We start from the raw sequence: 27,476 nt of genomic DNA on the forward strand, positions 1-27,476 counted from the left end.
AAACTTGAACCCCCCATTTACAACATCAACACTTTCTCACAGACAGCCCACTATGAGAGAAAACAGACTAACACACGAGCAGTATACCGAACGTGTTCCAATACAATGGTCAGGCGATGTTGGGCAATTACTTACGATCACACACACCTGACATCGATTACACTTCCCCACATGGATAAAGATGGAGCACAAGAGCACACTCTGAGCGAGGCAAAGCACACAAGGAAACAGCAGTTTCGAGATGGCAGCTGATCAAGAGAGGAAAGACGTCACAACCAAAGGGGATTGCAAGGAGGCACATTTTCCAGAGACCTCAAGAATAGAAAGCGTAAAACCAGTAAAACAGGCTGAAGAATCCTGCAGTGTGTTCCGTGGATACCCTGGTCCCTTTCGCATCAACAATCATGGCGGGGAGAATCACCAGCCGCCACGGTACCGTCCTTGGCTCCAAGAACAAATCCGTTTCAGTGAAGTCAACACAGCCGGTGAGTTGGGGAGACCGATACAAGACCGGTCTATGTTGAAACCAAGGTTGCAAGCAGCAACATTGTATAGCGAGCTCTGGAACGAACATTGTTAAAACTTGTGTGATAAGAGATGCAAGTGAAGTTGAACTGCTGATGAGTGATTGAACTTTAAAGTAAGCTACAATACCTGTGACAGAGTTGTCCGGCACCACGTGGGTGCCCAATCGAAGGTCTCTGTAAGTTATCAGCTGACAGGTGACGAAAGTAGATACATTTGGTCCGAGCCCGGTGGAGGGAGACCAATATCAAGAGAATGAATAAATGTGAATCAAAGTCGTCCACAACGGGTCAAGTAAAATCCTGAGCACGATCGAAAGTCTTCGATTTTGATGAAGTAGAGAAAGTTTGGAAAAGTACATGAATTTGGTCCATGCTAGGCAGTGGGAGACCAATTGATGGTTTTGTGCTAAAGTGGGTCGAAGCCCGGCAGAGAGGGAACCGTGTGAACAGTAAATCACCTGAGACGTTTTACAAGTGAAAATCCTGAGAGGAAAGGAACTTGAATGTTTTGTCATGTTGCATCACGCCCTCTGAAATAAGCAAAGAGACTTTGGCACAGAAGGCCCTGATGTTGAAGTTTTCAACTGCTTCCTAGTTCCAGAGAAGTAAGAGTTTGTGCTAAGCGCGATTGTGTCGCCTTGTCCCGTGCTGAAAACGTGAGGCAGGAAAGCCAACGGCTTGAACATGCTGACATATCATTTCTTGAACACTTTTCTTTTTGAATAACATTGTTTCCCAAACTATTTGTATTTAGAAGCAAGGATTGGCAATAGGTTTATTAGTATAGGGCCTTTCGTTTTGACAGACTCGACTAGGATTGCGTTATTATAATTTGATGGTCGTAGCTTGCTCCTATCTTTAGATTTAGGATTAGATAGGCATTTTCAAACTCAATTGAAGTTCATTAAACACCCTTGAACTGTGATCACGTTTGTCTGTCTTACTGTTTCATAACATGCCTTACTAACAATAGCTAAGGCCTAACTCAGCATGGGTCGAATAGTTTGGAGCAGACCTGGGGAGGCACAAAAGCTCCATGAGAAATTTTCATTTTCCGTTGTTTGTAAATCAGTGGTTTTACAAAAAAAACAGAATGAGGCACCATTGAACCGTTTTAACGTGTGCAATGCACCTTGAGTTTCATGTTCAGAGGTTGGCATTTGTGCACAGCTATAAAGCAGTTACCTCCACCCACCTGTGGTTTCTGTCTTAAAACCTGTTTCCTAATGTTAGCAAACCCCCTTACGAATGAGGGAAAACAAACCCCTAAATAATCGAATTCTAGACCCCTTGGAATAATACACCCATTACTTAGCATTTGTGGCATTTTGGTTATTTTTTCTTACCTTTGCAGCAAACCATTAGCTCAGATTTGAGTGTTTTAACCTTGAGATCCAATGTGTTCATGAAACATGTATCAATCCTTTGTGAGGTCCTCGGTGTGCGTGCAAATGAGGACCACGTCATCTGCATATGACAGAGCAGGCAAGGACATCAACCCAAGCCTAGGAAAGTGTGATGAATCAGTGCTCTCTCTTGGCACTGTGCACCTGGCCATCCTCTTTCCTCTGGGTCCAGGTACCTGCTCACCCTGCCGCCCTCCTGCACTACCTCCTGGCCACCCCTTGCACTGGATGGACTGTATCTGTACCCATACAGCCCTCCATCCCATTTTCTTCTTTTCTGCACTTATCAGACTTACCCAGTCTTTTGCCATAAACGCAGCACTTGCCACATACTGGCTGCACTATCACTGTTTATTGCCTCCTTTCTATTTTTTTAAAATTATTTATTTATCTACTCGCCTCTGCTTTGCACTTTCCACTCTCCCCCTTCCATGCACTTTTTCCCTTTTCCCCATGCACTTGCATGTTCTCAATGTCACTGGGCCTAGTAAGATCGTTGTTGTTTTTGTGTTCTCCCTTGTTTCCCCTCCCTTGCCTAGTCGCGCTCTGAAACACATGTGTAAGAGCGTGATACAAATAAAATATCATATATCATATCATATCATATCATAGGGAGGAACCTTTGAACACTGGGCTAGGGCGGTGAGCCTGCTCTGAAATACCCTACATAGCGGTTGGGGCAAGCGGGACATCACCGGGAGATACTCCCACTTTGGGGACAAGGACTCCTGTTCTTATGAGGAGGTCCCTAACAAACACACCATCAATAAACCTCCAAAACATTCTGTTGGGAAAAACCGGACGAGCATACACAAATGTGTTGTCATCAGGAAATCTTGACACTTTGAGAGAAAAATTGCCTTATGCTGAGACGAAGAAAAGCAATGATTCAAGAATACAGAATGCCCACCAAATGGAGAGGAAGGACTGTGACCCCAAGTCGGGGAAATCCGATGACTATGTCATAAAAGAGAAGGGCATAGATTACAATGAGAGAGAAGCGCCAGACACACAGTGTCGGGAAACCGAGCAGAGAAAGTGGAATATCAGAAATACTGCAAGATGTCAACCTGTCAAAGCACATAGGGAGTCCTATTTCATCAAGAAACCTGCTGATAGTTTCCCTGATCAGAGCGAGTAACAGGGCACATAGGGAGTCCTATTCCATCAAGAAACCTGGTGATCGTTTCCCTGATCAGAGCGAGTAACAGGGCACATAGGGAGTCCTATTCCATCAGGAAACCTGGTGATTGTTTCCCTGATCAGAGCAAGTACAGGGAAAGTGGGAGACCCGGGATGTTGATTGAAGGACAATCCTGGAACGCTCATACTCATTCCAGTACAGATGAATTATTGAAAGTGAGTGAAGAGACAGAGAATCATTACTGGGCTCCTCATACTCGTCTCAGTAGAAATAAAGTACTAATGCAGGATAACAGGTGTTGTGGGAACCGTTGCATACAAGGAAGAAGAGAACGTTTTGAGATATTGAGAATACAGAAAGCGGGTGAACAGGGAAACCCTGAAGACTGGATTGAAGTAAGTAAGAAAGACGGAACCCAAAGTAAACACAGAGACTCTGATATAAAAGTTAATAATTCAAGAAGACAAAAAAAGTCCAGAAAGGCAGGAAAAGTCATCCTATCAGAAAGAAAGAAAGAATAATCAAATAACTGTCATGGTTGAGAGCCTGAAGAACCCAGTGTCCGAATTGTGGCACTTAATACAAATAGTTACGAAGAACTATTTAAGGAGCATCTACTGAACTGAATTTGGTGAAGAATCAGTTTACAGGAGAAGGGAGTCATTCTCCTGATTTGTGTTGTTATAATGGTGGCTGGGTCAGAATAGGTTAGTTGGAACAATGGACTATTTGATTTGGACTCTCACTGACAGTGAAGAGCACCTTAGTTTTGTTAGTTAGGGAACACCCTTACTATAGGGAAAGTCAGACATGCCACCCTATTGTTTAATAAAATAAGCAGATAGATCCCCAGCCAAACTCTGTGTCCTTCTTCTGACCCATCACAAAAGTCAGAATTACAGCTCACCAAGGATTTATGCTGGCCATTTATATAGAGAGAAAATAGTAATGGGGTCAATAGGCGTCCCAGGCGAACTCTGGAAACTATTGGAAAATACTGGGTGCATTGGCCCTGGCCACCACTTCTTACACAGGATGGTTAGAGTGTATCACCAGGAGTGTGTTAATAAGATCAGCAGTGCATTTGAAGGACCGCAGCACGTTCCAAAGTTTTACCCTATTGACTTTATATTATGTTATGCTGACTTATACCGCACACCGCTACCACCCAGAGGCATTCTCCAGGCTTCGCAAGCTGTGCTCAGGTTCATAAAAGCCAAATAAATGTACTCCTTTTTGACATAAAGGGAGAATGCTGCCACTAAACACAGGTTCAAAGCTTGTTCTTCCATCCCTACTCCTGGGAGAAAACCCAATTGTATATCCGCCAAGATGTTATCTCAAATTACCCATTTTTCTAGTCTCTGTTTACAGTGACCTTCTGAATGTCTTAAAAGTAGTGTCAAGCAGTGATATGTGGCTGAAGGCTGACAGGCTCGCTCTATTAACTTTCTTAAAGACTGGAAAGATGATTGCCAATTTCCAAGACGCTGGAATTTTACTAGTCTTTAAGATGCTGTTAGAAGTAATAGTAAGCCAGGGCACAAACTTAATCAGCACCCTGGCAGGGGGAGCCGGCCAATCAGGTGACTAGGAACGCGGGCTTGAATCGGCGATGGAAGCCTGCATTCCATGCTGCTGATGGCCGGCTCCCCCCGCCGGCATCTTCTCCCCCACCCCCACCCGCCACTTTTTTTTTCATTTCCCACCCCACCTACTTACCTTATTGAGGCGTCGGCACAGCCGCTCCTTCCTCCTGGCTCCCGCTGGCCGCGATGGAAAGGAAAGAGGGCTCTGTACGGAGCCCCGCCTACCCTTTCTATGGCAGCCATCTTAAAACAGTATTTTTAGTCATTGAACGGGACGCGCAATTCCACTTTTACCAGTGGAATTAATTTTAACTCCCTCTAAATTCGCTATCACATTGAGGGGTTAATCGACTGGATTGCCATTGTATAACCGATACAATCTGGAACAATAATATGAGATTGGAGCTGAATCCATTTTGAGATGTTTTCGTTTGGTTTTAGTTTTGTATTGTGTGTATGTCTTTTAATCTTGCAAAACGATTTTGGTATCAGTTTTCCAATGTTTTAAATAATTTTGGTTTGTTATGTCTATATTTCATTTTTTGTGCTTTTGTGGCCATCCGCCGGGATAAAAGTGTAATTGAATTGCATTGAAAAAAGGGATCTTCTTTGTTCAACAAAGAAGATCCTTGTAGAACAAATATTGCTTGACAATTGCATTGTTGTTTCCCTGTTTGCTTTTGTAGATAGAATGATCAGAAAGCACTCCATGCCAGTAGTTATTGACTGCACTCTGGACATTCTGATTGGCTGAGAGGAGGTCAATAACGATCTCCTCGTACTAATAACTATTTTATCAACATAACATGTACTGCTGTGTGAACATGAAATGCTCCTGCTGCCTAGTCGAAGTGATGGAAGCGCATGTATGACAGTCTCTAGAATAGGCTCTGATTGTGACTAGTAGATTATTGTTCTCTTTTGCTTGCCGCACTATTCTAACCTTGTGCGCTCCACTGACTCGGTTCTTTCAGAAAGTGAAATCCATGAACCTGGAAGATGTGGTCCTCCTGAACGTTGACACCAACACGCTGGAAACTCCCTTTGATGACCTGCAGAGCCTCCCCACCGATGTGGTCAGTGCATGTGCTTCCATTCTTCCATTCTAAATGTTATATGGAAACCCATCAGTGCGCTTCTCTATCAGTCCTACGATGCCAGGCCATTATGCAAGAAGCAGGCGGCCATGCTTGACTGTTGCGTATGGCCTGGAGCTTGATCATGGCACCCTATTTATTTTTTTAATGCTAATATAAAGTGCCTGCTATTGTGACGCAGTTTAGCTATAAGAGATATTCTACCTTTGAAAACTGGCCTCTAGTGCTTTCCTGTGTCCCGGGTGTCTGTGTGTTGTTATTGTTGTGTATTCTGGGGCCTTTGCTTCTCTCCCTCAAGTGGAAATCGGGTTCACGTCTAAGGAGATGAATGGTGCTGCTGTCTAAATGCTTTTTCATTTGATGAAACAAAGAAGCCTCCACTTTACGTTGCACTGTCTTGATTCCACCTGCTGGGGAAGTACTTTTAATTAACAGATCAAAGCTGGAGTTGAGACATATACAAGGGGCGGTGGAATTATCAGGCACTTTGATCAATTGCACGTGGTGGGACGATAGAGAGACCCTTCTTTTTTTTTTATATTTCTCCATCCGTCCATCCATTAAATTGAATTTGCCATTTTCAAGAACGCCTCCACATATGTTCTTATTTGTCATGCGCCCCAAGCAAGCGGTGTCTCTGGTCGGTTAAACAGCACAGAAAGGACTCTGAATAAGAGGCGATAGGGGACGGGTGGGGGGGAGGGGCGTCGTTAGCCCCTCGCTCTCTCCCTCCCTCCGACTGAGGTATTTGCCTGGAAGGCTTCTTTTGAGCGCTGTCTAAGAGCAGCCGCACAGCCGTGCCTCGTCTCTCTTTGCACCTGTTGGGAGCAGCGTTGTTTTTGTGCTCAGATGACCCAAAAGGCGAGGGTGGCCTGGCATTTAGAGGGAAGCGGGCTTTGACGTTCCCAGAATGTCCTCCCAAGGGACGGCCAGAGCTTTAGTGAAACGCCTGCCGGATACCACCTTGGAGAAGGCGTCCTCTGCCGTGCACTTGAAAGGGAGCGTCTGGAGGAAGCCTGGAGACACATCTGATGCTCGGCCTTTGCAATCAACAGGGGGCTTTTTTAGTTAAAGTAAAGAGGTTTCATACAAAATGTAGTAATGACCAACCCAGCACCTTAGCAAACACATTTAGACACCAAGAGATGCAATGTACTACTTTGAAACATATAGCCGTGTCAGAGGAACGTCTTGGGGCCAGAACATTACATAGAAAAGTCTCAGCTCTCTGGCACGCTGTCCTCTCAACCCAGCACAAGAAGGCTGACTTCACCAAATAATGCATACGGACCCCAAAGCTCCCCATTTCACAGTGTCTGGGTAACCTGCCACTCACTAGTCTAGGAAAGTGCTGCTTCCGAGGAATCCTGCTCCACTGATACCCGTCTGGCCCAGAGAGCAAGCACCCGAACAGTGTGAAGAGGGGAGGCACTGTTCAAAAACAATAAGATGAAAAAAAAAGCCTTGCTGGCATTGGGCCAGATCTTTCCGGATCCAGGCTCCTCCCTTACCCACAAGACCCCTTGAGATCCTGACAGGGGATCCCTGTGAAATCCCTTGTTAATATTGGTATAAAAGGTGTGCACCTTTTATACTTTGCTTTCAACATTAAAGGAAACTGGGCTATGTTCCTGGTGTCATTAATTCATCTTCTGAGAGGGAGGCAAACGCATATGTGGGAGTTAGAACATTGGCCCCCTACTTCCCCCAATGCCCAGCGCAAACCCAACCGCACCTGCTTGTGCCTGCTGAGATCCTGCAGTACAAAAAAGGTCTTTGCCTGCACTGAAAATGAATACTGATGGCTATTAGATCAGGGGAAACGCGTTTGTCTTGGAAGCAAGACAATACAAAGCAACACAGGTTCGAATCCTAGTCCCAGACTTAGAATCTGGTATTAACTAGCAAGTGCTTTTTATAAAAGAGTAATTAATTAAACAATCAATTAAAACCACTCAACCGTCTTTCTAGAATATGAATCAATCAGCTACAGATCCAATCCTGTATCAATGATATATGAAAGCTTATCAACATATTTTGTCTGGGTTCACCTCCCACATAATGGATACATTAGAAGTAGTAAATACTTTAGACTCATTCAAATAGGGGGACTTCTCCTATTAGAGGAACATCTAGTTGTTTGCCCTCTCTATTTTGTGGGCTTAACGCGCATTTTGCAATCACCCTATCCTTTACATTCTGCAAATAAATATGATGTTGCAGATTGAACACATGCTCTGCAGCGGTATAGACCGTGAATAGGCCAATAAATGAAGACGGTGGTCTAAATATGTGTGTGATCCTGAAGAAGGCAAAAGATTCAAAATGGCAGAAACACAATTTTGCAGATGATGTGAGGTTTGGCATGTAAACTGGGGCTGTAAGGGATGTTCCCGAGATTGAAGCCCCCCGCCCCCACGCACTGCATTACATGAGAAGAAGAGCAATACCGAATCTGATAACACCAGGTATTTACAGACTGGGAGTTGGAGAAGACCCCGAATGATGCTTTCTTCTTGTGGTGTTTCAGGCTTGTATGTGTACATATGATTAATGTTAGTATGCAACAGATGTCCACACTCTTGTGGAACTCTCCGGTCCCCTGCACACCCAATCAATTGTGAAAACAATCAATAATTTAACAGTGGTAACAATTTGTTTTTGAAAAATGTTTGTGAAAAACAATTGAAGATAATGATTATGTTAAAAAATAACCATCAATTTAATGTTGCTATCGAATACAGGCTGCACATTTGCATATTAATTCATTAGATGTTTATCATCTATACTGATGCGATTTCAACTTTACTTATTAAGCGTGGACATACAGATGTATCTGTCACACTCATTTTAGGCGCAATATTCTTCGTGGGCACACAGTATGTTTAACACATTTTCTATTAATCATAGAGAGCGTTAACATATATTACTCGACGCGTTTCGGGGTTGGTTTTGTCCCCTTCTTCAAGAGTTGTTTGCCCTCTTTCTATTCCTCCTTTTGTTCTTCACCTATAATATATAATTCAATATTCAGTACAACATTCAGTTTTCATCTTGATTGATCTCTGTCATGTTCTTTTTGTTGACCATATCTATAATAATAATCACCTGGATGTTCAATGTCAAATCTCCTATCTTGATAATGAGGGGGGTCTTTTCAAAGAATGACCAAAAAGTTGTATTTAGAGCATGGTTGGCATGCAACCTGTAGAAATAATAGAAAATTGGTAGAGAAAAACTAAATTAAAATCGGAGAATGAGTCCTGAATTCTAGTTAAAAGAGTTCTTATCATGCGACATGTGCATCAAAATGTACCTGCCGTATCTTCATCTGTGGTACCACACAGTAAGTTAGTTAGTGTCACTGTTGGACCGCCAAGGAATCCCCGTGGGGGAGAAGTAATTTGGATGGATGATTTTCCAAGATGTACCTGTAAAACACATATACATGTGTTATAATAGATGGTCAAAGTATAGCCATCTAGAGCCTAAAGTAAACCATGGATAATAGTTAGAGAATGGTCTATGAAATTTATGGGCATTGATTGTAAACAACCGCTTCTATGGAAGTAGTGGGTCTAAGTTGTCTAGCACGGTCATATCCCATGTTAAACGGGTCAGTCGATAGAATAACTAATATTCACATGGTGTCTATCTGCTAACATATTTAGACATAGTATGTATGCTCGAGGCATCTGTCCTACCTTACTCTACGAATGGACGTGCCAGGATTAGGTCCTGCTTTTCGCATAGCTCCTTGCGAGTAACACTCAAAAATGGATGCTGTTTATATAGTGATGTTATCACGCACGAGCGTGGTGACGTCATTGTGTTTACACCGTCAACGTGTGATGTGAAAATCGTCATGTATACGCATGTGAACACGGTTTGTTGATGCGCGTACTGGTTAAATGTAAGTATTCGTGAGTTGATAAATAAACTCATCACTAACTAAGCCCAATGTGTGATATATCATATTGATTTCTAGAGGTAGGTGTTAAAAACACACCTGGGTCTGCCTAAAATTAGCAGAGCTAGGCGTTTGGTGTCGTGTGTGTGCGAGTCCCATGGGGGGAGTGATATTGACCATCCATGTACTTATTACTCCAAATAGAACATGCTCACATTCTCCATTATGTTATCCTTGAACCTTATTAGATTATTCTCACGGGCGAAAACATCTCTATATGAGTTATCATCACAGGAGCTTCGTGTACCCCAAGTGTGTGAGTTGGGTTCAAATCTATTGACTTGTGTGCAAGATTATTCATTGGATATCACCCTGACCTCTTATCTATAAGAATGCAGCTAGACTATAGTCTTCGTTCATCCCTTTGGGAGTCAGGCTGTTCAATTTTTCTATCCAGAAGATCTCCCTCTGGTTCATGCGCTTGGCATGATTCCCCCTCTTTGACCTTTCTTTGCAATCTCCAAGATCACCACTTCTAGTTGGGCAATATTGTGTTTCTTTTGGGCAAAGTGTCTGGCTACTGGTGAGTGTGTATTATTAGTTCTTATGTTGCTTTTGTGCTCATTCCAGCGCTCCTTGGCTTTCCTTTGTGTCTGTCCGACAACTTAAGCCGTAAATAACAGATTTTGTGTCACATGTTGCGAAATCCTTTAAGGGGATTTTCTGTCCGTTGGATGGGTGTCTCACATAACTCCCCTTCATTATGATGTTACAGTTACCACAACTCAGGCAGGCATAAGTGCCTGTTTTCTTCTTTGTGAGTGTGCGCTGGCTCTCAGCTTGGGGTCTTTCGGCTTTCACTAGACTGTCCCTAAAGTTCCGGCCTCTCTTGTAGGCAACAATTGGTGGTTCTGGAAATAGTCTCTTTAATTGGGGATCCAAGTTAATTATCCTCCAATTCTTTTTAATCATCCTTGTTATGTGGTGGCTCTGTGCTGAGTATCTCAGTACATAGAGAAATTAGATTTCTTTTGATTTATTCATAGGTGTACGAAGATCCTTTCTTTCCAAGTTATGTGTTTTCTCTCAGGTGTACACCTAAGAATAAATCAAAAGAAATCCCATTTCTCTATGCACTGAGATACTCAGCACAGAGCCACCACATAACAAGGATGATTAAAAAGAATTGGAGGATAATTAACTTGGATCCCCAATTAAAGAGACTATTTCCAGAACCACCAATTGTTGCCTACAAGAGAGGCCGGAACTTTAGGGACAGTCTAGTGAAAGCCGAAAGACCCCAAGCTGAGAGCCAGCGCACACTCACAAAGAAGAAAACAGGCACTTATGCCTGCCTGAGTTGTGGTAACTGTAACATCATAATGAAGGGGAGTTATGTGAGACACCCATCCAACGGACAGAAAATCCCCTTAAAGGATTTCGCAACATGTGACACAAAATCTGTTATTTACGGCTTAAGTTGCCCATGTGGCATCTACTATGTCGGACAGACACAAAGGAAAGCCAAGGAGCGCTGGAATGAGCACAAAAGCAACATAAGAACTAATAATACACACTCACCAGTAGCCAGACACTTTGCCCAAAAGAAACACAATATTGCCCAACTAGAAGTGGTGATCTTGGAGATTGCAAAGAAAGGTCAAAGAGGGGGAATCATGCCAAGCACATGAACCAGAGGGAGATCTTCTGGATAGAAAAATTGAACAGCCTGACTCCCAAAGGGATGAACGAAGACTATAGTCTAGCTGCATTCTTATAGATAAGAGGTCAGGGTGATATCCAATGAATAATCTTGCACACAAGTCAATAGATTTGAACCCAACTCACACACTTGGGGTACACGAAGCTCCTGTGATGATAACTCATATAGAGATGTTTTCGCCCGTGAGAATAATCTAATAAGGTTCAAGGATAACATAATGGAGAATGTGAGCATGTTCTATTTGGAGTAATAAGTACATGGATGGTCAATATCACTCCCCCCATGGGACTCGCACACACACGACACCAAACGCCTAGCTCTGCTAATTTTAGGCAGACCCAGGTGTGTTTTTAACACCTACCTCTAGAAATCAATATGATATATCACACATTGGGCTTAGTTAGTGATGAGTTGATTTATCAACTCACGAATACTTACATTTAACCAGTACGCGCATCAACAGACCGTGTTCACATGCATATACATGACGATTTTCACGTCACACGTTGACGGTGTAAACACAATGACGTCACCACGCTCGTGCGTGATAACATCACTATATAAACAGCATCCATTTTTGAGTGTTACTCGCAAGGAGCTATGCGAAAAGCAGGACCTAATCCTGGCACGTCCATTCGTAGAGTAAGGTAAGACAGATGCCTCGAGCATACATACTATGTCTAAATATGTTAGCAGATAGACACCATGTGAATATTAGTTCTCCAGCATGGGGTCTGGCATGGATTCACATGCTCATGAATATTCCCCGTCGTCAGGCTGGGAATCCTCGGTAAAGAAAAAACCAGTATCAGTTTCGTTTCTGATCTGTCTTTCGTAGTAATAACCAATCACTGGTCTCTGCGTCATACTGACCACAGCCAATGACTGCCCTCTACCTAAGCACCGCCTCTGGCAGCCATCTTCAGATTTTTACCGCACGTTCATGTGTTGGGATCCTCGTGCTATTGCTCTCGAGCGTTAGTGCTATTTTTTCGCGCTTTCTCACAAAAACTTCGATTCTTTCGGTCAAAAGAGCCTCAAGCTCCACCGATCCTACATCCGATCAACGGGGACCCGTGTCGGATTCATCTGTGCCCCTCAAGGGTGAAGATTTCGTCGAGCTACACTTCGGAGGACTCCAGAAGCTTCTCAGGCCCGGTCTCGGAGATGGCCCAGGAGAAGGGAAGCTCGACGCCCGGAAAGCTGTTCAGGGCCTGCCCTGGATGCCAGCTGCAGAACGTCTTCAAGGAGGACGAACACTCTTTCTGCCTTTACTGCCTTCATGGGGACAAGACGCACGTGGAGAAGGACTGTGCGTTTTGCGGCAACATGTCGGAACGGACCATGAAGGACCGCCATCAACGTCTCGCCAGCTGGCTGGAGGGTAAGAGCCCGTCTGGCGAGAAGAAGAAGAAATCTGAGCGGTCTTCTAAGACCTTTGAGGGCGCCCCGGCGACGGGGGCCCAACATAAGGCCAAGCACCGCGAGTCCGCTGGCACCGGGAGCGCCGAACGGTCGGGCTCTACGGGCGCCAGGCAGGGCGCACCCTCCCCGGCACCATCAACCACGAGCCAACGCTCTGGGTCGGGTAAGAGGAAGGCCGAGCACCCGGCGAAGCTCCTGGAGAGACCCCGGTCGAGCTCTAAGGCAGAGGAGGAGCGTGGCAGTGCCCCCTCCCTCAAGGATAAGGCGGTGAGCGCACCTAAGGTGGTGAAGGCCTTGATCCATTCGACCAAGCCCTCTATCGAAACGGTCGCGGCGGCCCTGGCCCAGCCTGTGGAGGCTGCACCAGTGGTGGCGGCCTCGGGGCCCAGAATCTCCCTGCCTCCTCGGAGGGAGTCTTCTTTCGTGCCCATCGATAGGACCCCCGTGAAACCCTCCGTGGGGAAGAAGGGGGGGCAGGGCGTCGTCGTAGATTCGGCCTCAACCTCAGAAGAGGAACTGATCGAGGTCTTAAGCCACGGCCTAGGCGTGGAACAAGACCAGCCCGTCGGAATGGGCCCCGACGCAGGTGACGACGACGACATCGTCGAGGATACCGACGGGGCCCCTGCTCGCCCGTCGGATTCCCCTCTGCCAGCGCCGCAAGACAACTCAGCGGCCATTTTGTTGGCTATACAGTCCTTATGCTCCGAGATAAGGACGAGACTACCGTTACCGACGGAGGAACCTCTCCCGTCGGGGGATCCAGAACCGGGACCTTCTGGTGTTCCCCCTACCAAGAAAAGAAGGATCCATCCACCGCCTCCTTTTCAACCGTCGCGCCCCGTCCAGCCCTCCTCCCCGTCCACCCGAGGGGATGATACGGGGACTGACACGGCAGCGACGGGTACGGACGACGAGGCATACGACGAGGATTTTCCGTCGTCGCCTCCCACCAGGGCTTCTCCGCCCGACGAGATTGGATCGTTCCACTCAATGATCGCCAGGGCATCTGAGCTTTTCCAACTCTGCCCTGAGGAGAAGAAAAAGGAAGGCTTCCTTTACCAACGGCGCGAGACCAAGAGGAAGACGGTCCTCGCAGTGCCTCTGTTGGACGACATTTGGGATGAGGGCCTTTCCCTCCTCAAGAACCCTTCCACGACGCCAGCGAAAAGAGACCGGTACGAGAAAAAGTACCGGGTCCCGGACTCGGCCCCCCTATGCCTCCGGGCGCAGCCTACCCCGGACTCCGTCGTCTCCGCGGCAGCCAGGAAGAAAGCGGGGGGGGGGTGCGGCCTCCACGTCGACTTCCCCGCCGGACGGCGAGGGAAAGAAATTGGATGCCATGGGACGCAGAGTCATCTCGTCGGCGGCGACGACGATTAAAGCGGCCAACGCCTTGGCTATCGTGGCCCGCTACGACAGGGAACTCTGGTACAAGACAGCTCCCCTGCTGGATTTTCTGCCGGACGACAAGAGGGCGGAGGCCCTTGAGATCCTGCAGGAAGGTGAGGTGGCCTCGGACCACGCCATCACCGTGGCGACGGACATCGCCGACACTGGGTTCCGCCAGATGGGCAACGGCGTTTGCCTTCGACGTCGCGGATGGCTCAAGGCTACGGACTTTCGGCAGGACGTCCAGACCAGGGTCCTGGACATGCCCTTCGACGGGAACAACCTGTTTGGGAAGACAGTGGACGATTCCCTTCAGGCCATCAAGGCGGATACTGAGACGGCCCGGGCCCTTGGAGTACTGCAGCAACGGCAGACGCCCTTTCGGAGCGGCGGAGGCAAGGGCGCCTCCAAAGGTTCCGGCGGCGGTTTCGCTTCCTACCGTCAAGCGGCCCGCTCGTCGTCGCAAGAGGCCTACAGAGGACGAGGCAAGTCTGGCGGACCCCGCCGTCGTCGCCAAGGAGGCCAAGGCGGCAAGGCCGCGTCCAAGCAGGATTGAACCGGCCGTGGGGTCGGGCCCCCACCGAAGCAACCCGGTGGGAGGCCGGCTGGCGGGCTTTGTCAGCGTGTGGGAGTCCATCTCCACCGACCGTTGGGTGCTGGACGCCCTGGCCCGGGGCCACGCGCTCGAGTTTCAAAGAAGGTGCCCGCGCGTCCCCCCCGTGGCCAGGAAAGAACTTCACGTCCCTCAACTTCTCCTGGAGGTAAAGGCGATGCTCAGAAAGGGCGCCATCGAACTCGTCCCAAAGAGGCTTCGGGGCTCCGGAGTCTACTCGCGTTACTTCCTCGTGAAGAAGAAGACGGGAGGATGGCGCCCCATCCTGGACCTGCGACGCCTGAACAAGTTCATCAAGGCGCAGAAGTTCCGGATGGTCACCCTCCAGCACGTCCTGGGTCAGCTGGAGGAAGGAGACTTCCTATCGTCGTTGGATTTGGAGGATGCCTACTTCCACATTCCCATCCTAAAGGGGCACCGAAAATTCCTCAGATTCGTGGTCCAAGGGCGTCATTACCAGTTCAAAGCCCTTCCCTTCGGACTGCGGTCGGCACCCAGGGTTTTCACCAAGTGCCTCGCACCGGTGGCGGCGCAGCTGCGCCGCGAGGGGATTCACGTCTACCCCTACCTGGACGACTGGCTCATCCGCGCCAAGACGAGGGAGCTCGCCGTGGTCCACACGGCAAGGACCGTCCAACTCCTCACGGACCTGGGATTCTCCGTGAACTACGCCAAATCCCACCTGGTGCCCGCGCAAGTCGCACTGTTTCTGGGAGCGAGGCTCGACACAGTGTCCCTTCTGGCCTCCCCGTCGGAGGAGAGGACCAGGACCATCTTGGGCAAGGTGCAACGGATGTTGGTGGCCGACGCGGCCAAGGTGAGGTCCATCAAGTCCCTCCTCGGGATGATGTCTTCCTGCATCTACCTCATTCCCATGTGCAGGCTCCGGATGCGCCCGTTGCAAGAGTTCCTGGATGCGCGCTGGATCCAGACGACGGGCAGCTTCGAGGAAAGGATCAAGCTCGACGAGAGTTTCCGACGAGCGATACGGTGGTGGGGCACCCGCGCGCATCTGACGGCGGGCATGGACTTCCAGACCCCAGCCCACCAGGTGACTGTGACCACGGATGCCTCCCTAGAAGGGTGGGGAGCGCACACCGAAAATCTGCACGCAAGGGGACTCTGGCTCCCGACGGAGAAGTCCCTGCATATCAACGTCCTGGAGCTCCGTGCAGTGTTTTGGGCCCTCAGGTCCTTCCTTCCGTCCCTCAAGGGCAAGGTGGTGAGGATCTTCACCGACAACACCACCACCATGTTTTACATCAGGAAACAGGGCGGAACCAGGTCCCCAGCGCTGTCCAAGGAGGCGCAGGACCTGTGGCATTGGGCCGTCGCCCAAGGGATTCTTCTGGTGCCGTTTCATCTGGCAGGGATAAAAAACACCATCGCCGACTCACTCAGCAGGGAGCTGCGCTCGTGCCACGAGTGGGAACTACGGCAGGATCTGGTGGATCGCCTCTTCCGACGGTGGGGCACACCCCAGATCGACCTGTTCGCGACGGCGACGAACACCAAGTGCCGGAGGTTCGCCAGCAGGTTTCCCCAGACGAGGAGCATGGGCGATGCTTTCTCGTTCCCCTGGGAGGGCCTGTTCCTCTACGCGTTCCCTCCCTTGCCTCTGCTAATCCGGCTCGTCAACCAGCTCAAGAGGTCACGGTGCAGGATGATCCTCGTCGCACCTGCGTGGCCGAGGCAGATATGGTTCCCGGACCTTCTGGACTTGTCGGCGTCCCCGCCAATCAAGCTGCCGGCGGACGCGGATCTACTCTCCAGGGAAGGAGGCGCCATCCTCCACCACGACCCGAAGTCGCTGAACTTGCAGGCCTGGCTCCTGCAGCGCTAGAGTTTGGAGGATACGACATACCGGCCGATTGCAGAGAGGTTCTTGCAAAGGCCAGGGCGTCCTCGACTCTTAAATGCTACGGACACAAATGGAAGAGGTTCTCTGTCTGGTGCCACGCACAGAAGATTAACCCTCTACGGATTACGGCTCCCCAAGTGCTGCCGTACCTGCTGACGCTGGCCAAAGCTGGTCTGGCACACGCGTCCATCAAGATTCATCTTGCGGCGATCTCCCGATACACCAGAACCACGGGCCGGACGTCCTTGTGGTCTCATCGTCTGGTGAAAGAGTTCATGAAGGGACTGTTCAGATCGTTCCCGCCGGTGAAGGCTCCGGCCCCGGCGTGGGAGCTCAACGTGGTGCTGACCAAACTCATGGGACCTCCGTTCGAGCCTCTGCACTCGGCCCCGTTGAAGTTTCTATCGTGGAAAACAGCTTTTCTCGTGGCCATCACCTCCGCACGACGAGTGGGAGAGATCCAGGCCCTTTCCTGCAAGGCCCCGTACTTGACTTTCCACGACACGAGGGTAGTGCTCAGGACGCACCCCTCCTTCATGCCCAAGGTACCGTCGGACTTTCATCTCAACGAACCCTTGGTGTTACCTGTGTTCTTCCCGTCGCCTTCGTCGCCGGCTGAGAGGACTTTGCACTCGCTGGATGTAGCTAGAGCGCTGAAGTTCTACGTGGACCGCACGAAAGGTTTTCGGAAGACGTCACAACTCTTTGTGAACTTTGGACCTGTCAATCAGGGGAAGGCTCTCTCGAAGGCTTCCATCTCCAGATGGCTCTCCGGCTGTATCATGTACTGTCACCGGTTGGCAAACCGACCGCTGCCTGGCCGTCCGAGAGCCCATTCCACCAGAGCGATCGCAGCTACCACGGCGTTCCTATCTGGTGTGCCCCTGCTGGACATATGCAGGGCTGCTACGTGGAGGTCGACGCACACCTTCACGAGATTCTACTGCGTCGACCGGGATTCCAGGGAGGAGTCCAGGGTCGGCCAAGCAGTGCTGCGCAACCTGTTCGCCTGAGGTGAGCCTGGTGAGGAGGTAAGATGCTTAATGTTGAGTTGATGTGATGCTTAATGTTGAGCCTTTGCCACCTCCCGTGGTTGTGCATGTGTGTACTGCTATGTATTCTTTATTCATGAGCATGTGAATCCATGCCAGACCCCATGCTGGAGAAGGAACAAGTTACTTACCTGTAACTGTTGTTCTCCAGCATGGGTCTGGCATGGATTCACATGCGAACCCTCCCGCCTACCCCTCTGCGGCTCTTCACTTGGTCATACTGCCACTTCACGTGCTTCCAAATCTGAAGATGGCTGCCAGAGGCGGTGCTTAGGTAGAGGGCAGTCATTGGCTGTGGTCAGTATGACGCAGAGACCAGTGATTGGTTATTACTACGAAAGACAGATCAGAAACGAAACTGATACTGGTTTTTTCTTTACCGAGGATTCCCAGCCTGACGACGGGGAATATTCATGAGCATGTGAATCCATGCCAGACCCATGCTGGAGAACAACAGTTACAGGTAAGTAACTTGTTCCTTATTCTATCGACTGACCCGTTTAACATGGGATATGACCGTGCTAGACAACTTAGACCCACTACTTCCATAGAAGCGGTTGTTTACAATCAATGCCCATAAATTTCATAGACCATTCTCTAACTATTATCCATGGTTTACTTTAGGCTCTAGATGGCTATACATTGACCATCTATTATAACACATGTATATGTGTTTTACAGGTACATCTTGGAAAATCATCCAACCAAATTACTTCTCCCCCACGGGGATTCCTTGGCGGTCCAACAGTGACACTAACTAACTTACTGTGTGGTACCACAGATGAAGATACGGCAGGTACATTTTAATGCACATGTTGCATGATAAGAACTCTTTTAACTAGAATTCAGGACTCATTCTCCGATTTTAATTTAGTTTTTCTCTACCAATTTTCTATTATTTCTACAGGTTGCATGCCAACCATGCTCTAAATACAACTTTTTGGTCATTCTTTGAAAAGACCCCCCTCATTATCAAGATAGGAGATTTGACATTGAACATCCAGGTGATTATTATTATAGATATGGTCAACAAAAAGAACATGACAGAGATCAATCAAGATGAAAACTGAATGTTGTACTGAATATTGAATTATATATTATAGGTGAAGAACAAAAGGAGGAATAGAAAGAGGGCAAACAACTCTTGAAGAAGGGGACAAAACCAACCCCGAAACGCGTCGAGTAATATATGTTAACGCTCTCTATGATTAATAGAAAATGTGTTAAACATACTGTGTGCCCACGAAGAATATTGCGCCTAAAATGAGTGTGACAGATAAATGTGTATGTCCACGCTTAATAAGTAAAGTTGAAATCGCATCAGTATAGATGATAAACATCTAATGAATTAATATGCAAATGTGCAGCCTGTATTCGATAGCAACATTAAATTGATGGTTATTTTTTAACATAATCATTATCTTCAATTGTTTTTCACAAACATTTTTCAAAAACAAATTGTTACCACTGTTAAATTGATTGTTTTCACAATTGATTGGGTGTGCAGGGGACCGGAGAGTTCCACAAGAGTGTGGACATCTGTTGGTTTTACATAGGTTACCACAACCCAGTGTCAAGGTTGTTTTTCTCCCCGGCACCCCACTAATTTATCACCAACGTCTTGAAATAACTTAACTAAGAGGTGTGCGCTAGGCCATAGATACATTGGATTAATGTTAGTATGCAAACATATTTTTATATATATTTTTGTTTGAATAAAGGAGAACATAATATAATATTTCAATATTCGCTCTGTTTTGACATAATGCAATTCTGAAAAAGTGGATGCTCAGGTTTGCATGAATTTGACAAATTACAAATATAATAATGATTACATATATACACAACTTTTACCCATTGTGATGTAGATAGCTACATCCTTGCAAATAAACATTCCTCCGGACCAAATGTTTCCTACAAAGTAACTATGTAACGTATAACGTATCAAGTGTGGGGCATTACTTTAAAGATGGGGGAGGAATCCATGAAGCCTGTCGGTGCCTGGATGGCAATGCTGAGAGGATGGAGCCTGGGAGAGGTGCTAAGAAATCACCGTATAGATACAGTCCAAGAGCACCTTATAGAATATTACTGCATAGAGCTAAATCCCACAATTAAACCAGCACTCAGTGGGTCCGATCAATGTGAAAAAGGAAACCATAGGTTTACACGCTGTTTGGGATGTTTTAAGGGTTGAATCTCCAAGCAGGAATAACCTGACATGTTTCCCTCCTCCTTGCATGCGCGTTCAACCCCAGATTTTAAGCCAAGCAGCAGAGAGTCTCCATCCAAAGGCCATGTCCAATTTATTCCAGAAAGTGTCCAACATCAGGTTATATTTAGATGCATTTTTTGAGTATAGCCACTGTGTTATATTTAGCTACCTTTTGAGTATAGCCTCTGTGCTGAATTTAGCTGCATTTTGAGTGTAACCAGTGTGTTCTATTTAGCGGTCTTTTGAATATAGCCTCTATATAGAACTTAGCCGTGCTTTGAACTCGCCCTCTTCTAAAGCTAGCTACATTGTGATGATAGCCCTGTTTTAAATTCATCTGCTTTCTTGAGTATAACCACGGTTATATTTAGCTGCATTTTGAGTATAGCCACTGTTGTACAATTTAGTCGTACTTCGAATTTGCTCCCTTCTAAATTCAGCTGCAACTACGAAACCAAGAGACCAGCCAGGACACACAGCTACGTATCACACTCCATGCTTTTGGAAGAAAGCCTCCACACTCATTTGCTATCATACACTACTTTAGGACACATCGTACAACACCTCTACTATAAGAATGCAGCTATCCTCCATGACAAGAATTCGGTCTAGCTGGACAGATAATAAGTTTCCTGCACTCACATACTCTGCAGACTACCTCACAGCACCCATCCACATGCAAGCTCAACATGGGTAGCTAGCAGGGACTTGGCCATCCATCCCTACCTGCCTTCGTATTGGCTAAAACACACACACATATTCTAAACTCCTCTGATGTATTTCCCATACCTTGGAGTTTGGTCCATCGAGGGCATTCACCTACAGCGCTTTGAGGCCATATCAATGGGAAAAGGTGCTATACAAATGACAATTACATTACATATGCCGAGATTCCCCAAATTCTCAGGTGCCAACCCCACTTCATATTTTCAGAATAGCATGCAAAATAGAGTGAATCTAAATGGGAGTTATTTGCATTTTCCGTTATATCCTGAAAACCTGGTGCGATTGGGGATCTTATGGACAGAACGTGGAGACTCCTGGCCTAAAATAACAGAACCAATTGGAGCATGGATCGCAGTGTCCTCCGCAAACAAATGTAGCAATGAAGAGACCACAACAGCAAGCATCTGTGAATGGCTCAGGTTTGGATGTAGCCTTGTAATTTCTTTTCATTCATGCATTTTTATTTGTTTTTTGAGTGTCCCCATGCGTCACTGATGGGTTGAACGTTGCAAGTTGGAACATAAACTCTTAAATTGCAGCATGGCTCTGGTACAGTAAATGGTCGTGTACATTTGCATTCCAGTCTCAATGCTTTTGAGAAGACCAAGAAAGGGATGTCGCAAGAAGGCCGGGTAGAGGGGTATGTTTATGGATTCAGAACATTGTTTTGTTTAATCAGCTTACAGAAATTGATGCAGTTGTTTGCCAATGTGATGCGGTTGGAGAGGGCGATCAAAGTGCCCTTTTGGACCTATGCATACATGAGTGCTAGAACAAATTGCTCTGTTTTGCGCTCAGGATTTAGCTATGCATCTGGAGTGAGTGGTTGGGTAGGTTGTCAGCCCCTCCCGAAGTCCATGGGACCCCCGCCAAAACTGTTTTAACTAGTCCTCTGAGCCCATGGTAGGCTGGCACTTTAGGGATGAAAAGGATCATGCTACATTTCTGGATTGAGAGGGCAATAGCTTTTGCGGCTCTTTGCAACATATTGCAATCAGATGGTGTGCAGATCATTCTGTGAGGGAGGGACCGTTGCACCGATGGTCTGGAGCCACTCCCAAAAAGAGCAGGAAGCTGAAGGGTAGTGACCTGACAACACTGTAGTGGGAAAAGGAGTCGCGCGAAGGAAACAAGGTTGTAGACCAAAGCAGACAAAGCACACAAGGAAGAGGCGGTACCCCGGTGAGAAGGTCACTTGATAGAGCTCCCCCGTGGTTAAACCATGCCAGGAAGCTGGAAGGAACACTTCCCGCTGGTCGAGGAGGCTGGAGCAAGAAGGGAAGACTGTTTGACTACTGGAAGGAGCTCCGGAGTCGCTGCGAAGCTTCAAGATAGAGAATAGTACCCGAGGGGGGATGCGAGGCCCAGAAGTCACCATGGAGAAGGGTTGGGACACTGAAGCACTTGCAGGGCAGACCAAGAGAAGACACCATTGCAGAAGTTGGGTCTGTGACCCACACCCAATAAGGAGAGGTAAGCAGAATCATCTCCTTCGTGGCAGTACCTATTATATGTGGAGATTAGGTCTGCCTGGGTGAAAAGAAAGATAATGTGAAATGTGATTTGTTAAAAGGGGTCTGGGACCCGAATGAAAGAAGCCATTAAAGTAGGAGATTGTGAAATATGAAGAAGAGAACACCTGGCACGATAGTGAACCAGGTGCACCCATTGAATGGAGAGAAAGTAAAGGAGGGCTTGGTAATCCCATGTCATTGTTTTTGGCATCCAGCATCATCTCCCTGGTCACAGTACCTGGTGAATGGAGGGACCAGGTAGACTGTGAGGACTGGGAAAACTGGGAGAACGCCTGGCAGGATAGTGAACCAGGTGTAACCCTTTGAGTAAAGAGAAAGCCAAGGAAAGCATAAGGCTTTCACGTGGTAGCATCCAACCTCATCTTCCCACTCATAGTACCTGGTGAATGGAGAGACCAGGTATGCTGTGAAGACTGGGAAACCTGGAACGGTATGCACTGTTGAAGCATAGGAAAGGGCAGGGGGAGGGAGTCATTCCCCTTAACATTGGACATTGTGAAAAGCCAAAAGAAGGGAGTTGTTCTCTTGGTCTTGTGAGAAATCTGAAAGAAGCTAGAAGAAAGGAGTCACTCCCCCCCCCTAGGGGTTAGGAAACCAAGGGAGACGAGGTCCTCTCCCCTGAGACTACCTATCGTGGAATCAAGACTTTGTTTTGATATCAGAGAGCTTTGATTATTATTCAGGCACTCAGTGGAACCTTGCTTTGCTTTGAAAACATTTACTTTGGAACGTCTTATTTAAACCTTTTCTTTTCCTTGGAAACTAAAAGGAATAAGACCTGGGGAAGGGAGCCTTTCTTTCAGATCCAGTTTCCCCTACAGTTTGATCCCACCACTCATTCTTCTGGATTAAGAAGACCTGTATGCTTTATAGTTTAGTGAACAGTGTGAGGGATGGAAATAGGTTTTGGACATATGACAATTCGCTGTGCAATTGAGACGGACATTCTGACCGAGTCCTTAGTTTTAGTTGAGGGCGGGGAAACCCCTCTTCGAGGTAGGGCAAGATAGGATTTTGTTTTAATTGTTCCACTTGAATAAAGGTTTATGCCAACAAACCTACCAGTCATGTGTCTGTCTCCGATCTCCACACCCTTACAGAGGTGAGAAGGTGTGAGTTTCTTTTGCGTTTCATGCCACAGCCTGTCAAATGCTCTCCTGGCCTCGTAGAAAGTTGCATTGCTTAGATACAGTATGGGACGGGTGTGGCCTCTTAGAAAGTTGCATTGCTTAGATACAGTATGGGACGGGTGTGGCATCTTAGAAAGTTGCATTGCTTAGATACAGTATGGGACGGGTGTGGCCTCTTAGAAAGTTGCATTGCTTAGATACAGTATGGGACGGGTGTGGCATCTTAGAAAGTTGCATTGCTTAGATACAGTATGGGACGGGTGTGGCCTCTTAGAAAGTTGTATTGCTTAGATACCATATGGGACGGGTGTGGCCTCTTAGAAAGTTGTATTGCTTAGATACAGTATGGGACGGGTGTGGCTTCTTAGAAAGTTGTATTGCTTAGATACAGTATGGGACGAGTGTGGCCTCTTAGAAAGTTGCATTGCTTAGATACAGTATGGGACGGGTGTGGCATCTTAGAAAGTTGCATTGCTTAGATACAGTATGGGACGGGTGTGGCATCTTAGAAAGTTGCATTGCTTAGATACAGTATGGGACGGGTGTGGCCTCTTAGAAAGTTGCATTGCTTAATTACAGAATGGGACTGGTGTAGCTGTGATAATATGACTGGGGCATAGTAAGTGGTTTATTAGTTTTAGGTGAATTAGTTCAGTGTATAGAGTGTTCAGGGGTAGCCTTTTAATGATGGCATATCCTGGCATATCCTGCTTGGTGTATGCAGTATGAGATGCATGTTTGACAGTTTTATTTGAGATACTCGGGGAATGGGTCTGCTAGTTTTGGTCTGTACGGTTAACCCAATGTTGAAGGCTCGGTAGATGAGAGCTTTTAAATAACGTAGTAAGGTTGTCAAAGGGTCTCCATGTATTGACGATGGATGAACTGGAATAAGAAGGGATAACTTGCCTGTATATTTTATCCCGTATATTCCACGCCACGTTGGGGTACTTTTAAAATAAAAGTACCTCAATGTGGGTGGAATATAATTGTGAGGGTACATGTCACTTGACTGCCACATCACTTTAGTCATTTAGCTTGCAGGCATAGTAATCTGATTAAAATGTCATTTTGGCAATGGCTTCTTGGCACTGGATTTGGCTAGGCACAGTGATATGGGGAGTGCTACTCTGAGGTTGCTGATATTACCTACTTACCCCCCTTCCATGTTATATTTAAGGCAGGAGTCTTTGAGTAGAGTGTAGTCTCTGTGCATGAGTGAAGTGTTTTGTATGTAATTTGTCGTAGATCTGTGGATAGTCTGTCGTAAAAATGGGCAGAAAACAGTGCTTTCAAGCTGTTTATTTTGTGTTTTGGGTGGCACTTTAGTTGAGCAGTGTCTGCACAGTCTGTTTCGAGGAGTCGAAAATAGTGCTCTGTGTTGAACTTTCATGACCATATTACGAGGCTACTGTTCAATAGTGGGGTCCTGGGTTGTTCCTGCAAAGCTGCAGTGTATTCAAGTGCTTTTACTACTTACATTGTTTTGGCTGAATGTTAATTGATGGGCATACATCTGGAATGAGTGTCTCCCTCTAATGTAGATCAGGCTACAATATTGGTGATTTAGTGAACCCAAGGTAGCCTCCTTTCATTGAGGTGACAATTTGGGCTGTGTGAGACGGGAATGGTATCAAGCGAGACAAAGAGTCAAAAGTAACAGTTTGAAAACCTTTACTATCAAACTTTGTGGGGTTGATGTAATGCCTATCTGGCACTAACTCTGAGGGGTTTATTCCCTCAACTGATGTTTCTAAGGGCCTGCCGATGTCCGCAAGTCCAAAACCAAAGTTTGTCTGTGTCCAAACCTATGCTCGCCCTCACTCTTAAACAAAATGTGATAGGTGTCTTCTTAAAGGAAAATGGTGATTCAAAAGAAGATGTAAACCACAGTTGCTTTCAGGTAGTCTTACCCAGTGCTCCAGATAAGATTTTGAGGTGGGAGTATTTTACTCCCTATTTTTAAAATTTGAGAGTAAAAGTGATTTCAAGAGAGTAAAAATGACCTTTCTCCTTTGCAAGAGAATAAATAGTATGTGACATTCAGCCGAAGTGTGCAAAAACTGTATCGAAATCATTACCATGCAGAAGCTTTTTTCTCCTGTATATATTTAAATGTTGAAAACAGAAAAACCTAGCCAATTACATAGTAAAGCAAACATGAATTGTATTGTGTGTTTTGAGGTTCGATAGCAGAATTGTCTTCTGATGTGTAATAAAAGCCCTAATTTCCTGGAGCTATTAATACCTAATGGTATGCCAATGTTATGATACAACAGTACAGAGAGGCAAAGATCGCATGCTAAATTCTATACCTAATCTCATGGTCAAATGGATATATATATATATATATATATATATATATATATATATATATATAGATACAGCGCTTTTGGCAAAGTGCTGTACATAGAGCATATTTATCACAATTATCACCAAACCGAAGTCGGTACTTTATCGACTTCGAAAGGATGAAAGGCTGAGTTGGCCTTGCTGGGATTCGAACTTGCAAACTACAGATCATGCACAGATTGCAGCAACGCGAGTGCTCAACCGTCCTGATTGAGGTATAAAACGGAGTATCGACTAAGCAAAAATAATCACAGTGCCTAGATGTTGGACGAGCCATGTATGAAGCGTTGCATAAAGTTAAATACCTATCTGGATTATCACAGGGACAGGTTTTGCTGAGTTTATATTTCAATTACAAATGTAACTTTCATTTGTTTGTTTTTGAACAGCGCTTGCACTTCCTGGAGAGTCAGGATTTGGATGTTTTAATTTTAGTCTTGAAGATAAGACAATCACTCCCACTTGAGCAAAGACTCTGCTGCCACTGACCATTTATAGTAATGTACCCCATTGATGGCAAGGTTCAATAGATGTAAACTAAACTGTGCATACTCCTCATTTTACACACTTTTTATAATAAGAGTGTAAATTAAATCATAAGTGTAAAAATGATCTGCCACTGCATGATTATGCACACAGCACTCGAACTTTGAAAAATATAATTGTGCAATATTGGTTTGCTTTCACTCAAAAAAAAAAAAATGTTGCAAAAGATCAATTCCGAATTGCAACTTAATTTTCCATCTTGTTAATTATACAATCCTAAAATGCTAGGAAAATAAATATGCAAAGTGGTTCTGTTGGCTCGCTACACACAACCCGGCAGAAGCGGAATGGAAAGAAACCATTTGTTATAACCTGGCGTGCAGTTTAATTATTTTGAAAGGCTTCCGAGAAATAAATTCAGTTTCAGAGGCTTTTCTCCATGGCTTGCAATTACATCCATGTAGATAAAAATCAAAAGAAGCGTTCTGGTATATGTCAAGTAACCTGACCTTTGCACTGCCCTCTGCTCTAAACTTGTGTGTGAAAGTGCACAGGAAAATAATAAAGCTGTTGTGTTTACAAGATTTTCATGCATACAAATGCCTGGTACGAACCTTATCTGGAGGCCTGGTCTTACCAGTAGGTGTAGTTCTGCCAGTTCAAAATAGATCAATTCAAAAGGGTTGCCCTTGGAACCGTCCATGTAGGACTCTTGCAGCAAATCAATAAAGTTCACAAAATCTCTGGGTCTCCTGAGATTCTGTGCCCTAAGTGAAGGATCAAAACTTGGGGACCAGAACCGCAAGAGAAGCAGTTCCAAACAAAAAGGTACAGTTCCTGTTAGACCTCTCAGGGTTCCCTTCCCCAAGTCCAGGCCTCTATTCACAAAGTTCGACAATGTCTTTAGTGGGCCTCTTAGGGTTCCCTTCCCCAAGCCCAGGCCCCTCTGGTTCCCCACAAACCAAAAAAGTTATTCTTTTCAGGATGTACCTTTCACTGTACAGTTCTTTCATGGGAATAGTATCAGAGACTTTTGAGAATGCCAGGTTCTTTGCTCCTGCCTGGCACGACCACTCTGACTTCTAACCCCTCTCCTTATTCTCTGGCACCTTTTCCTCTTCTGTGCCTCTTTCACTCTGTCCTTTCTTCACTTTGTTGTGCGCCCTGCGCACCTTCTTTTCCTGTCATGCACACTTACACCTTCTTTTCCACCTTTCAGCCCCTCTTGCACGCTTCTCTTTACTTTTCACCATGCTCTCTTGCATCCTCTTTTGTCTCACTGTGCTCTCTTGC

General features: G+C 46.3%; 1 protein-coding gene across 4 annotated transcripts in view; it reads left to right on the top strand.

Annotated features, from left to right (window-relative positions):
* DENND1A (DENN domain containing 1A) overlaps nt 1-27,476 on the top strand; it is a 2,718,319-nt gene that overhangs the window by 1,486,157 nt on the left and 1,204,686 nt on the right. For all 4 annotated transcript variants that reach the window (XM_069609457.1, XM_069609459.1, XM_069609458.1 and 1 more), the window contains exon 12: nt 5,641-5,742. In XM_069609457.1, the coding sequence (XP_069465558.1) occupies nt 5,641-5,742 (102 nt within the window). The remainder of the gene's footprint in view (nt 1-5,640; nt 5,743-27,476) is intronic.

The sequence above is a fragment of the Ambystoma mexicanum genome, chromosome 8 (genome assembly GCF_040938575.1).
Source record: "Ambystoma mexicanum isolate Mex_15411 chromosome 8, UKY_AmexF1_1, whole genome shotgun sequence".
NCBI lineage: Eukaryota > Metazoa > Chordata > Amphibia > Caudata > Ambystomatidae > Ambystoma > Ambystoma mexicanum.